Genomic DNA, 15,628 nt, shown 5'->3' with positions numbered 1-15,628 from the left:
GCAATTTGGTAAAATCTTAGATGTTGAAATTATTTTTAATGAGCGAGGCTCAAAGGTAAGCAACTTAATTAACTTTAGAATTGTTTAGCTTTATTTTGAAATGCTTGTTATAAATACGGGGAAACAACTGCACTGTTTTAATCAGCACGTTGTGAAAATACACTTCCGTGGGAATTCCTTTAGGGACCATCCCCCCCCACCCCACCCCCGTTTCCAAAATGGTGGAGAATACACTGGAATCAATTTAAAATGTATAAGGGGGTATTTGAAAATTGCTGTTTTATAGATGTCTATATATCAAGTTTCCAGAGGAAAACTACCCATGCTTAAAAAAATAATGCTGTTGCTACATTTTTGTTTTTCAGTGATAATTATGTTCTTTATATTAAAAAGTGAGTTCATAGTCTCATGAGCAGGTAAATATGTGATTATTCTGTATTAATAAAGTGCAGTTATTTTCCTGGGTTGTAGGGGAGAAAATCTCATATACACCAACCTTTTGAATAAAATTTAATCCATTGGTCTGTGTATACAACCACATTTTGTAATTTGCCATTGCTCTGAGTTAGTTTTTCCTAGGAAACCAATTTTTAAGTAGGTTTTTCTTACAAGTAACAGTGTTAGTAAAAATCAGAGGTGAGGGATTTCCTTGGTGGTCCATTGGTTAAGACTTCATCTTCCAATCCCTGATCAGGGAACTAAGATCCCACCATGCCTCATGGCCAAGAAAAAACAAAGCATAAAACAAGCAATATTGTAGCAAATTCAATAAAGACTTTAAGAATGGTTCACATTTTTAAAAATTCTTTTTTTTTTTTTAATATCAGAGGCTATATGGGTAAACTCAGCATCTTCAAAATGCAAACATACTGATAGAGAGAAAAAAAAAAAGCCACCAAACTCTTGTAAAGCATCTTCTGTGTCCATGATCATCTAAGACCAGTGCTCACACCAGCAGCAACATCTGGAAATTTAGCAGAAATACAGAGTCTCAGGGTCCAACCCAGACCTATTGAATCAGATCCTCTGATATTGGGGCCCAGCAATCTGTGTTGTAACAAGCCTCCCAGGGCTATGGTTAAAGTTACAAATCCTTTGTCTCCTTATGCTCAACACACACCCAGGCTTCATGTGAATACAGACTACCCCTGTGCCCACTGGGATTTCACGGTGGCTCAAGTGTCCTCTTTCTGCTTGCACTCACAGAAAACGCAGGGAAAGTGGTGTGCTGGGCAGAACAGCAGCTGCTGTGAGGAAGGTGAAAAGAAGTGAAAGTCACTCAGTTGTGTCCGACTCTTTGCGACCCCATGGACTATACAGTTCATGGAATTCTCCAGGCCTGAATGCTGGAGTGGTTAGCCTTTCCCTTCCCCAGGGAATCTTCCCAACCCAGGGATCGAACCCAGGTCTCCCGCATTGCAGGCTGATTCTTTACCAGCTGAGCCACAAGGGTGCTGCCAAAGACTTGGATATTGACATCAGAGCCTAGGAAGTGAACACATCCAGTAACTCCGCCTGGTTTCTGGTTCCCCAGGAATGTTCAGCTTCCTTCTCACGTCCCTAGACTGTGAAAGTAAAAATGGAGAGAAATTCATTCCCACACACAGAGAGATTGCAGGTTTAGCCCCAGAGCTTTCCTTACAGAGACTGTTTGGGACAAGCCAGTATCCAGAAGTGTTACTTAGAGAAACACGTTTTGGGACTTCCCAGGCGGTCCAGTGGTTAAAACTCTGCAGTTGAACTGCAGGGGCTGCGGGTTTCATTCCTGGTCAGGAAGCTAAAGTTTCATACGTCATGTGGTATAATAAAGAAGAATGGGTTTTACCTAAGGGGGGTCGGTGCAAAAGCCAGTCTTCTGGGTATAGGAACCACCACCTCCCCGCAAAACAATCATTTATGATTCCTTGGGCAGCCTGCATAGGTTTTATATTAACTGACTTAATGTTAACTGAATTGTATTAACTGAATAGGAGAATGCTGATTGAATTGAAGAAAGAAAATGCCAGTATTCTCTTTGCCACAGCCAAAATGGTGTTGTGATATGCTGAATGAGTAGAAAAAAAAAAAAAAAATCAACTCATTACACTCTGAAGTTCTGCTACTTTAAGGAACTCGTCTTTCTGCTCTAATTTCAGATATTTACAGTAATCCTTATAATCTGTCAGTAGTTTGACCTCCAGGCTGGGGGAAAATAATTTAACTCTTTTTCTGCTCTGGTATGAAAAACCATTACAGGGACTTTTTCTACATGTACAAAGCTACGTACATTAAGAGAAAAGTGTGCCTGATCCCTTTCACTTATGACAGATGTATTCTGGGTGAAATTGTAGAAGATGACATGGAAAGTTGGCCAACTTTCTTTTACTCCTGAGCCCAGAGCACTACTGCCTTTAAAGTTTTCTTTTCTAAATTCATATTTCATGTATATTTTGTTTTGTGACTTTTGCCAGTTGGAGGAAACTTTAATTTTTTTTTTTTCCCAGAGTTGTTTGAGGACATTAGAAGAATATCATTTGTTATTCTGAAAGTACAATGGTGATGCTATTTTTAAGATTTCTTCCGTCATTCCTGTGATGAGCCTGTCTCTGGGGCTTTAGGAATAAGACCATTTAAGTTTGCCACATCCAGAGACTGATTTTGTGAAGCTGTGAAGCTGCTTGTTTTTCATGAAGAAACATTAAAAATAGCCTCTCTCAGTGAGTTTGCTGAAAGAACCAGTCTTGCAGTGTCGGAGCTGACTGGTACCACTGGAGTGTCCTGGAGACACTGCAATTAGGAACTGCTGAATGAAGGTAGCAGCCTACACAGGAATATCTTTTGTAATTGAAAGATATTCAACTCCGACTCTTTGTGACCCCCCTGGACTGTAGCTTGCCAGATTTCTCTGTCTGTGGAATTCTCCAGGCAAGAATACGGAGTAGGTTGTCATGCCCTTGTCCAGAACTTGATGTTATCCTTAATGGGAAAAGTCTTATGGAAAGGGACATTTCCATTTCAATGGTCAAGAAGCCTACACCACTGGAATGACCTCATTTTCATCATTTGATGGTGGAGAAGCAGCCAGGAAATGGGAGAGCCCTTACGAGCTAGGAGCTCACCTTCAGGCCATCGTCTTTGGGGACCTTCCCTGGGACAGTCACTCGATGCACAGTGAGGATGGCTGTGTGTTCTGGGGGTGGTTGGTGTGTGTGTGTGTTTGTGTTTGTGTGCATGCATGCATGTACACCTGTCTATATACAGGCAATATCTATATTATCCTGAGAATATATAATGTACAAGTTCATGTGTATACGGATAGCAAGTAAACAAAGAAATCACATTTTAAAAGGATCTGGGCAGACTTTGAAAATGCAATGAGCTGGCATTTCGGGGGTGAGAGATCCTATCATTCAAGTTTCCTTTTAGGAGATTTTAAAACATTGTGTTTACATCTGAAACCTTTTATCTAGGGGGGATAGACAGAGATGGCCGTGTTTTCATAGACCTGGGAAATGCGCAGTCTGCTCTGTGATTCAGTGGTGTCTGTGCTACTGGCTTGGGCTTCCCTGGTGGCCCAGTGGTAAAGAATCCTCCTGCCAAGGCAAGAATCAAGGGTTTTGATCCCTGGGTCAGAAAGATCGCCTAGAGAAAGGAACGGCAACCCATTCCCAGTATCCTTGCCTGTGAAACCCCAAGGACAGAGGAGCCTGACGGGCTACAGTCCACGGGGTTGCAAAAGCATCAGACAGGACTTGGCAACAAAGACAAGAAACACAGTCTTGGTTTCACTCCAGTACCAGGCTAGTGAATCGGATGTGAGACAGACAAAAGTGCTTCCTGTCCTCAAACTGCCCTGAGTATCTGAGAGACAAATCCTTAAGACAAACAAGTGTGGTACAGTTTGCTATGTTCCCTGGTGAATGAGAGGCTGCTGAGACTCCAAGCAGGCAGACCCATCTTGTTGAAAGCCAGGAGGGCTTCAGGGAAGAAGGGGCATTTCAGCTGGGAGAGAAAGATAAGTAAGACATGCTCCAGGAGAGGGAAGGAAAAAAGATGGTTTTCTAGGGAGAAGAGGCTATGTGGAGAAAGGTGATTGGGAACAAGTGTGCTTTAAAGTCCTAAATCCCACAGGAAATTGAGTCTTCAGACCCTTAATCAACAGCTCCTCCTCTTCTAGGTGATAGGAGCTCTCTGTACCAGAAACTGGAGGAGTCGAGTTTTCCTGTAATATGAAAAGTCAGTGCAGCATCCATCCTGGGTGCTTCAAAGCCTTGATTTGCATGCTAAATGTTGTATGTGTGTTACTGCAAAAACATAGCCCAGACGACTAAAAAGAGAAAAATAACTGGGATACAGGAAGGCCAGAATGTATGTTTCATAAAAAGATGGAAAAATGAATAAGTCATGGCTGGTCCACGTTAGGGTTGCCATTATCTGCCTAGGGGTCACGCCTTCCCATCACAGGGCACAGTCATCACAGATGTCTTCTGCAGGACTGTGCCTTCTTTCAGCCACCTCCCCCCCACCACCACCGAAGGTAAACCTTGGGAAGTAGCATCTCTCTTCCAACTGGCTCCTCCCTGCCCAGTGTGGCCTCCCCTGCATCCTCGATATGGGATCCTTACAGCATACTCAGATCCTGTGTTCGCCAAGCCAAATCCAAAAGGTGCTTCTTTTTGAAACTGAGATTAAAAAAATATATATTCAGAGTAATTTTAAGAGTATTCTAAGTATTGCATTTTGCCAAAGACAGGATACTGACCATGAAGTGAGAGTGTTAGTCGCTCAGTCATGTCTGACTCTGCAATCCCATGGACTTGTAGCCTCTGTCCATGGAATTCTCCAAGCAAGAATACTGGAGTGGGTAGTCATTCCCTTCTCCAGGGGACCTTCCCAACCCAGGGATCGAACCCGGGTCTTCCACATTGCAGGCAGATTCTTTACCATCTGAGCCACCAAGGAAGCCCACTGACCAAGAGGCAGGGCAAAAGAAACGAGCTTTGTTGCCACCTATTTTCAAAGTTGCCAGCACCCGTGCCTGCTGGAGTGGGTGCCTGAAAATGGCCAGGTGACCGTCTGCCTGGCCACGGTGTGGCTCCCCAGATAAGCACCTGGCTATCTTCTGATCCAAGGATGTCACATCCCTTCTTGGCTGGGTGGAGGTAGGATGGTCCCATGGGACAGGTGGGAACTGCCCTTTGGCATTTGGGTGACAGTTTCTGCAGCAAGGTCTTCATGAACACACCTTTGCCAAATTTCAGCTAGGCTTCTCAGCAGATTGAAATGAGATATATTGAACCACTCAGAAAAAAAAAAAAATGTTTAACAGAAAATAATAAGAGTAAGAATAAAATAATAAAAAAGAATCAATATATTATTTTTACTTGAAAGCAAAGTGAAAATGGAGTAGAATTCCTCTTTAGTTTATGAACTTGGGATTCAGAAGAGATTTCTATTTCTACTTTCATCTCTTCCTCATATACAGGACGCAGATTTTAGGCCAATGTGGTTTGCCCAGGATTTAGATTGGAATCATTCTGACTCCACTTGTGGGGATTGTGTTATTCAAGTGGGTCGAGTGTTCACTTCTTCCCAGCACTGTGATGACAATGACCTGTTAGGACCCATTAGCAGCAATGATGCCCCCAAATCCTCCATTGGTATATCACATTGGACTGTGAATTTCCTTTCTTAGGCAAGAGAGAGAATTGTCCCAGATAGAGTCACAGTCCTAGTTTCCCTAATTATTTATTAAATCTATGGCATGGCTCAGGATGCTAGAACCTTGGTCTTAGAGGTCAGGAGGAGAACATTTCTGTGTGATTTTGGCTGATTCCTACATTTAAGATCTGAATCACCGAGTCAAGTAGATATTCACCACAAAAGCTCACTCCGCTCCCTAAACTGCTCTATAGAAACTGGCCATGTAATTCTGTATAGTCAAAGCTATGCTTTTTCCAGTAGTTATGTACAGATGTGACAGTTGGATCGTAAAGAAGGCTGAGCACTGAAGAATTGATGCTTTCCAGCTATGGTGCTGGAGAAGACTCTTGAGAGTCCCTTGGACTGCAAGGAGATCAATCCAGTCAATCCTAAGGGAAATTAACCCTGAAGCTGAAGGCCCAATACTCTGGCCACTTGATGCAAAGAGCCAACTCATTGGAAAAGACCCTGATGCTGGGAAAGGTTGAAGGCCAAAGGAGAAGGGGGCGGCAGAGGATGAGATGTTTAGATAGCATTACCAGTTCAATGGACATGAATTTGAGTGAACTCCGGGAGATAGTGACAGATAGTGGAGCCTGGCATGGTGCAGCCCATGAAGTTGCAAAGAGTCAGACACTGCTTAGTGACAGAAGAAGCCATGGAAACCCAATTGCTGGGCCACATAGGTAACTTTTTTGGCAAACAGATTTATGGGCTCCATTCTGGGATTCTGATCCAAGAAACATGTGTCAGGGCTTAGAAATCTGAATGTTTCATATGCCCCCCAGTTCTTTCTGATGTATAACTCAATCTGAGACCCAGTGGCCAAATCAGAGGCAACAAATAGTACCAACCCTCCAGATTTTATTTTTTTTGCCTATTGAAGTGCTATTATTTCAAAATGAATCAGCATGTATGTTTGTGTACCAAATGTGGCTAATCCCATCAGTGATGAGCAGGACTAAGTAGGGTCTTTCTAAGCTTATAATCTTAGATTAGTCAAATAATTCAGATCTGTCCTTATCACAGATCCTCACTATGAGAAATAGGTAATTCAGTCTAATCCCCTAAGTGAAGAATTTTTTTTTTTTCCTCTATCAGATCACCACCTCTAATCTAACTTGACTACATCCATTGCCGTTATCCTCTATGGAGGAGCCCATCATAATATTGGAAAGTTCTCCCTTGTTGGAACCCTGGGTAACAGCTCTGTGAAACTGAAACAGCTCTCCGAAACTGAAACAGCTCTCCAAAACCCTGAGTTTCAGAGATTTCTTTCATGACCTAATGAGGAATTGAGAGTTAACGAGTTGGTTATGACCAGCTGAGATTTGTAATTGTTTGTTTTATTAATAAGACTGACTGTCCTGCCACTCCAGCTAAGTTTAACACCAACATTTTCCTTTATGTAAAGATTACCTAACACAAAGAGCAATCTTGACACATTGCATTATTTTACCCTGTTTATACTGTGAAGACCAGAAAGAGCTGGGCAGATTTACACTGGAATGGTTTCAAATGGTTGGTGTATATTTCTGAACAAGATGTACAAATATTTTTAGGGGTTTTAAAAATAAAGTGTCATATTTTCTGTACTCTTCTTAGGAACAGTGTCAGTGAAGAAAAAGGATGGATTTTGACAATGTGATGTGTAGGGGGGTTGTTTTTTTTTTTCTTTTTGAGACTGAAATATTAAAGCAAAATATACCAGTGGTGCAGAAAAGAGTGCATTTGTTATTGATCAGTAAAAGAAGTACCTAGAGTGTTACTGTAAATACTATTCTATTAAAGGAGGTTTTGAATTTTCTACCTGTTGATTTGATAAATGGGTATCAGCATAATGTCTTAGAACTTTACCATATGTATACACATTTCTGGTTGGGGTTAGTAAAGCAGTCCAAAAAGCTGACCGTTTCAGAAGCACTTATGTCATTTGAAGGGTGAGGGAGGGGATATAAAAATGTTACTTGACCTGTTTGCATTAGCAATCAATGGGTGTTTATTTCTATTCATTTCATGGGATTATTTTGTTGATTTAGAGCCAAGAGTTTCAGATTTATTAAAAAAAAAAAAAAGGTCTTTCCCTTTTTTTTTTTTTTTTTAGGCTTCTAATTTTTATTTTTTGAGACATAAAGGCTGTAGACTTGACAACTTTGAATAACCCTAAAACTGCATGGAGAAGAGATGGTCTTAAAACCACACGGCATGACTCTGTAGGCAACGTTAGAAGACTCTGGCATTCATTGTTGAATTCTGTGCACACGTTTTCTTTTCTTTTCTTCTTAATTTGCATGTCAAGAAAGTGGTTCCCTTTTTTTTTCTCCCTCGTTATTTCATTTTCTTCTCTGTGGAGACACTGTACATTTATTTTGATCTCATTCTCTTTCCGTTAGATTTCTTTTCTTCTGTAGTGACATTTAGAAAGGTATTTTGGGTATCGTTCTTTGAATTCTTCAGGGGTGACAGCTCACGGGTGACAGAAAACAAAAATCTCGTTCACATTTGTCGCTTACTTATTGCACATTTTAGTACTCTTATAATTTCTCTAATTTGCATGTTACAGAACGGAAGCCAGGACAAGAAATAGAAATTAAAGCGAGAGAACGTTCCGCAGTGGTCGTTGACTGAAAATAATAATCTGCATGTTGTTTTCCCTTCTCCCTCCTGCATGTAGGGATTTGGTTTCGTAACTTTCGAAAATAGTGCCGATGCGGACAGGGCGAGGGAGAAATTACACGGCACCGTGGTAGAGGGCCGTAAAATCGAGGTGCATGTCCAAAATATTTTCCTTTTCATCTTTTTGATAAGTGTCTGCTTCACGCTCATTTGTTGTTTCAGATGCATCATTGTGTCTTGTATGTGACCCTATTCCCTTCTCATTGTTTATATATATATATATATTTATATATAAAAAGGAAAACTGGCCTTACTTTTTTTTTTAATTTTCCTTTATTATGTTACTCTTATTACTGCTGAAAGGTGGATGGCAAAAGTGAGACAAAAGAAAGGTTAATCTGAAAGGTTTTTTTTTTTTTAATTCTTATTTTATTTTTCATGTCTTATAACCAATGGGTGCAGTAGATTCCAAGCAGTGGAGAGAGTGTTGCAAAACAAATTATAGAGTAGTTTTCTGTTTTTCTTTTCTTTTTCTTTTTCTTTTCCTTTCTTTTTCTTTCCACTGCAGGGCTGATGAGGGATCCACAGTGGTGTGCAAATTAAACCAAATTGTGAAATGAATAGCATTTAAGAGAACAGTTGTTGGGGGAAAAAAAAATGAGAGGTCTTTGTCATGAAACCTTTCATTTTTTTTTTCTTTTTAAGAAGCCAGTTTCAATCTTTGTATTCTTTTGCTAACAACGTGAATAACCAAACAGGATTTCCTGTTCAATATCTGGCCTTTCTTCATGGAAAAAAAAAAAAAAACACTGAAATTCCTATACTCAGAATCTACTCTTTCTACCACTGGCTCTCCCTCAAAATGACCATAGGGTCGTATTTGTTAAAACTTAAAAAAAAGAAAATACCAGTTAAAAATGCTTTAGTCTTTGGAGTAAGATGTTGCATATTTTGCCTTTCATTTCCCCCCACCCTCGACGATAATCCTTAGGCCCCTCACCAAACTCTCAGTAACCATGGTAACTGTATACAAACCCATGCTGGCGATGGTGGTGAATGGTAAGTGGTGAAATCCATCTGCCGTTTCACGTATTTAGTGCTGATATATCTCTATACATATATATACCACGTGAATTTTTTTGACTTGTTGTATTAAGTTTTCTTGATGCTCTATTTTTTTGGATATTGGTACGCCTGTAACTGAGTGTACGTTCTAAGCTGGCCTGGGAGGCACTGACTGGATTGAGATATGACCAGTGCACATCTTACTCAGATTGTTAACTCCATATTGTGTTAAACAATGCACCCTCTCTTTTATCCTTTTGTTAGCTGTGACTTTAAAGCTTGAATGATTTTGTTAATTCTTGCGATGTAAAAGGCTCTTGTTCCAAGTGTTGAATGCTAGATGTTGCTTCCCCGACGGTTCTTCCCCCTTAAAGTGTTGCATACGGCTAAAACTTGTTTGTCCTTTTTTTGACATTTATGTTCCCTTGTACCTTGTCTCTCCCCTCTTCTCCTCCACTGCATGTTCCTTCATATGAACCTTATTTTATGTTTAAAAAAATATTTATTGTTTCTGTGTTACCATGGAGTACACGCATGCTTTTCAATCTTCAATTATGCAGTTCCTTTTAATTTGCTTTTACTGTCTCCTTATTAAACTTTTAAATGATATGACATTGCTTTATTGAAATGATTTGTTAAGTTAAAACGGCTATGAAGTAAATGTAATTATAAAAATGTATGATTTTGTTATGCACCTACTGCCTTTTATAGATTAAAATGCATTTTAGTTTTTGTTTTTTGTTTTTTAATAAGTAATCACAGTCATAATGCATGCAACTAATTGAACTGTGGACTGGCCCTGGAATATGCGCTGATTTGAGTTTTCTATGTACATAGGTAAATAATGCCACAGCACGTGTAATGACAAATAAAAAGACTGTCAACCCTTATACAAATGGTAAGTAGAGTTTGGCCTCTTACAAGAAAATGTCTCCACCTCAGAATCTATGAAGGAATTTAACTGGGGAATATGTGTCAACAAACCATATTTGCCTCAGCATGGCTCCTGTGTCTTTGCTGCTGACCTGCTACAGTGGACCACTTGAATCAGTAAGATAAATTTCATGACAAAGGCAAATTTAGTTTTCAAGTGAAGAGTGAATGTTCTTCTTTCATTCTCTCTGGAATAACTCCCATGTGGGGTGAGGTGCATAGGAATTATTTGAGAATTACATGGGTGGTTTAATTTATTGTAATTAGAATGAGTTGATGGAGAATGAACATTTTGTTTGTTTCTCCCTTAATCGTCACCTCCTCGCTGATCACTAATCATTCCCGGAAGTGGGACTACAGCATTTGATTCTGGCTTTGAATCTTCTCTGGAGCTATTAGACTTCTGAAGTATCCCTCATGATGACTTCCACACTGAGAACAGAATGTATGAATATGTTACACACTTCTCTCTGGGTTACCAAGTGGCATTTGGGGCAAGGGAGGATGTTTGCTGTGTATTGCAGACCCCTTCAGGACAATGCATTTCTGCCCTTGCTCAAGAGGAAAACATCTCAAAACACCTCATAATAAGGACTTACAAAATATGAAAAATTATTAAAATATTCACACATTTCGATGTTTTAATCCTCAGAAGAAATGTCTCTTAAGATATATGGTTGGGGAGGGCAGGAGAAAATGTCATATGCTAATCATATGCTTAATTGTACCAAAGTTAGAAAGAATGTAATATAATAAGTTAGAGTTTCTTGGGATACAGTGCTCATTATGAGTAGGATGAAGACTACAAAGGGGCTCGTAATGAATGAAAAGTTTTAAAATAAAAGAAATTATATGTAAATAGCATGATTTAAATTAAGGTAGGCATTACCCCCAAAAGGTTTATGGTTGAGTTGCATTGTGAGAATGGAAGGTGTTTTTCCTCTGTTTTATGGATTTTTAAAAAAAAACAATTTCATCACAATCTTAAGGAAAAATTTATGGAATTTTTTATTTTAACATTTTAATTACACATGAAACATGAAAATACAGACATTTAGAAAATGAAAAGAGAAAGAGGGAGAGAGAAAGGAAGGGAGGAAGGGAGGAAGACAAGGCTAAAATATATTTTGAATGACACCACTGCCATGTTGGTTTCCCACCTATCCCCTCGGAAGGTGCCACTATTACGGTTATTATCTATATTTTATTTTATACTTTCTTGTGTACATGTGTAATAAGTATACAATACAGTGGCATGTGTATGATTTTTATATAAACGGTGTCATGGTATAGACATCATTTCTGATTGACTTTTATAAATCAATATGGAGTTCTTTCAATGTAAATACATACAGACTACATTCATTCCTTCTAGTGGTTACATAATATTCCATACAAAGGATTTATTCCCACCTTACATACTGATTGACCTTTTTTTTTTCTGTTGTAAACAATACTACTATCATTTGGTAGTTTTGTTTTTGTTTTTCTTCTTTATTAATTAATTTGTTTGTTCTGATATTTTAAAGGTGCACTGTTAAACAAAAATATCCCCTCAATGAGATAGCACCCTAAGGTGAAAGACTGGAAGAATTACTTATTCTGCTAACCCATTTTTTCAGCTTTCAACCACCCAAGACAAATCCTGAAATGGTATAGAAAAATTCTGCAACAGGCTTTGAATACCCAGTGCTGAAATGAAGCAAACCTCTGATTTAGCCTGTCATGGAGTCTTTCTACTTGGGTAAAAACGATAGCTCTGTAGCTTGCCAGAGTTAGTGCACGATGGCACCAATCTGACTGTGGGGCATTTTCTTTAATTATGAAGTAGCAATTGTGTGTGTGTGTGTGTGTGTGCACCACACATGCCTAGGCATAAGTGTTCATGTATGCTGCTGATGTGAGAAAATAAGGCAAAGGAAGCCAAATATTCCTTAAGCCATATATAAAGATATTTATTTTAAAGAGAAGGTTACTGATCAATGTCATCCCCAGTGGCTGAAAACTGGACCTGTGGTCCTTGGAGACACAGTTCAAGCCACAATGAATAGTCAACATTTCTGGAATACTGACTGTACGGCATTATGTTAAGCATTTTAAATGCAGTGGGTCTACATAGTGTCTTAGAAAGAAGACATAGTTATTCCTGTGGTAAAGATGTAAAATTTGAGGCTAGTGGAGATGAAGTAATTAATGACATCTGTTCCTTTTATTATGACATAACAAAATCCTGTGGCCATGCCGGGTATTAAGAGTGCATCACTTTCACCTGTCATTTTGCAGGACTGCACTCAGGCAACTGGCTACAAGAACATAAAGATTATTCAATGTGCAGCCCCAAACTCCTGCCACCTTGGCAAGTGCTTGTTTGCTTAGTCAGGCCTGACTCTGCCTCCTCATGAACTGTAGCCCCCCCAGGCTCCTCTGTCCAGGGAATTCTCTAAGCAAGAATACTGGGGTAGGTTGCCATTTCCTACTCCAGGGGATCTTCCCAACCCAGAGATCACACCCACATCTCCTTTGTCTCCGGCATTAGCAGGTGGATTCTTTACCACTGTGCCACCTGGGAAGCCCATGTGTTGGCATAAATATCTCTTATCCCATTACAGGGGACCCTGCATTCTTAGTTTCTGGAAATAAATCGCATGGGTCTCTCACCTGTATACCTGAAAGGGGACACTCAGGGGATTATCCTGTTACATAGACTGTGTATGTTACCTAACTGGGGAAGGATAGTCACAGTAGAATTGACTTTAAAAAAAAGAAAAAGAAAATTCTAACTGTATAAAGACAGTTGGTTTCGTAGAGGAGATCATGAAGAATTTTACTATTCAAGTAAAGGATTCTCAAGACTTTATCAATCCTTAATTCATGAGTGCCATCACTACAAATAAAGTTTCCCATAAAATGCAATACAACATTCTGGAAACATAGATCCTTGGCCCTCTTAGATCCTTGGACTTCCCTGGTGGCTCAGACAGTAAAAGCATCTGCCTACAAGGGGAGAGACCCAGGTTCGATCCCTGGGTTGGGAAGATCCCCTGGAGAAGGAAATGGCAGCCCACTCCAGTATTCTTGCCTGGAAAATCCCATGGACAGAGGAGCCTGGCAGGCTGCAGTCCATGGGGTCGCAAAGAGTTGGACATGACTGAGCGACTTCACTTTCACTTTTCACTTTCACTTAGATCCTTAACAAGCATGACTGTGTTAATAGAAAATTTTATCACAACACAAAAAAGAAAGAAACAGAAAGTGGTAGCTGTGTGAGATGATGGATATGTTGGTTAGCTTGATTATGGCAAAGATTTTACAATGTGTGTGTATAGCAAATCCACAATGGTACATTTTCAATGTAGACACCAATTATACCTCAGTAAAGTTGGAGGAAAAAATAGAAAAGTGAGGATCAATGAAGCCACGTGGAAATGAGAAAATTAAGTGATTTGGGGGATTCATTCATTAGCTACCTCATTCATCCTCACAAACCATCAAACTCAGGCTTCAGCAAAATTATGGATTTACTCAAGTCATCGAATTTTGAGGTCATCTTCAAATGGAAAAGAATCTAACTATCAGTGCCATCATCACATTTCATGCATTCCTTTCGGATATCAGTGAATCATCCAACAAAGTGTTAAGCAGCTGCAAAATTTCCAGTGATGAGTAAGACAGGATCCTAAACATGGTAAGACACATAGCTAGGACTCTCTGCTCTAGAGGGGCACAGTTAATAATGCTGTGGAGGAGGCGGATTCCCTTTCCCAGGACCTTTGAGCTTGCCTCGAAAAGACTGTGGAATGACATAGAAGAGTCTGGAAAACCCTCCCAATCTGAAAGCTCCATCAAGAGAAAGTTGAGTGGGCTACTTCCATATTGCTGGGTTTTCCTGAGGTCATCAAGCCTCAGAGAAGAGTTAGGGTTTACTGTGCTCATTGGAGATCAAATATTTGCTTTGTAAAATAAGTGGAGAACCATAATCCCAGGAATGTCTTCAGTGTTGGAGAAGCGTGCGTGTTGGGTGTAGCTCTTTTATTTTCTCAAGAAGGGTGAAGACTGAACAAAAAGACCCGAAACTATATAGAGGTGGATTTTATATCACCTCTGTTTTTTAGGGACTGTTGACCTGCAGCGGGGCTGTTGAAACGTTCTGCATAAGAGCTTTCTCAAATGGGACCTGTAGATATAATGGGACCTACTATATAGGATGTTTGTGGTTATTATGGAGATGAAGCTTCCTTGGTGGCTCAGTGGTAAAGAATGCACCTGTCTCCATAGGAGACGGAAAGAGATTCGGGTTCAATCCTTGGGGTGGGGAAGATCTCCTGAAGGAGGAAATGGCAACCGACTCCAGTGTTCTTGCCTGGAAAATTCAATGGACAGAGGAGACGGGCAGGCTACAGTCCATGGGGTCACAAAGAGTCAGACACAACTGAGTGATGGAGCGCGCATGAATGCTCACAAGTGCACACGTGCGCACATACACACACAGGAGATGAAATACTCAACACAGTGGCAGGCACAAAGTGCCCTAAAAATGTAATATCATGATAATCTCAATAATAAATAGCCAGCTTGTTCCATTTCTTGCTATGATAGTAAGCAGATAGATATACTAGTTTAAGGATCAAATATTTGGATGCCAACAGAGGCTGGCCAGGTAAAATAAACAGAGACGGTCTGAGAAATGTGCAGCCTTTTTGACTCTCTTTCATTTTCATACTGAGCAAAGCAAAACAGTTCTCTTCTAGGAGGAAAAAACCAGAGAAGGCAATGGCAACCCACTCCAGTGTTCTTGCCTGGAGAATCCCAGGGACGGCGGAACCTGGTGGGCTGCCGTCTATGAGGTCGCACAGAGTTGGACACGACTGAAGCAACTTAGCAGCAGCAGCAGCAGAAAGAAAAAATAGCACAGGGTAACCATAAAAGATGGCTGATTTTTGGCCCCCAAGCCAAGCATGTAACAGGGAACAAACTGGGGGCTTAAGTGAGAGTTGTCCCTGGTCACCCCAGCAAATTGGTCTGTAGGGAATTCCTAAAGGTGCCATTTCTGCTCATATTTGAAGAGAAGCAGAAATCTTGTATCATAGATGAAATTTAAATGTTGACAATAAACATGTATTTCAAAAAAAGAAAAAGTTACTGAGAGAACCGGATGCAATGTGCAAATGACTTTTCATTTTGGGCATTGCCTTCTGCAGCATTTCAAATACCAGATTCCTGGCATCTGCAGTACACGTCTTTAGAAAGCCTCGGGACAGTTTTGGAAACCCCTGTCGGGCATTTAAGGGTGCTTTCTTGAATGTGTTTTCCTTGAAATTCAACTCAGCAAAGC

At 40.1% G+C, this 15,628-nt stretch overlaps 1 protein-coding gene across 10 annotated transcripts in view; it reads left to right on the top strand.

Moving 5' to 3' along the window:
• The window catches only part of RBFOX1 (RNA binding fox-1 homolog 1), a 431,904-nt gene that overhangs the window by 301,489 nt on the left and 114,787 nt on the right, over positions 1-15,628 (top strand). For 9 of the 10 annotated variants that reach the window (XM_068967484.1, XM_068967480.1, XM_068967486.1 and 6 more), the window contains 3 exons: positions 2-55; positions 8,357-8,449; positions 10,201-10,261. In XM_068967484.1, the coding sequence (XP_068823585.1) occupies positions 2-55; positions 8,357-8,449; positions 10,201-10,261 (208 nt within the window). The remainder of the gene's footprint in view (position 1; positions 56-8,356; positions 8,450-10,200; positions 10,262-15,628) is intronic. The other variant, XM_068967487.1, reaches the window with a different exon arrangement.

Source organism: Capricornis sumatraensis, chromosome 3 (genome assembly GCF_032405125.1).
Source record: "Capricornis sumatraensis isolate serow.1 chromosome 3, serow.2, whole genome shotgun sequence".
Lineage (NCBI taxonomy): Eukaryota > Metazoa > Chordata > Mammalia > Artiodactyla > Bovidae > Capricornis > Capricornis sumatraensis.
The sequence above is the reverse complement of the archived record's forward strand: the minus strand, read 5'-3'. Positions and strand labels throughout refer to the sequence as shown.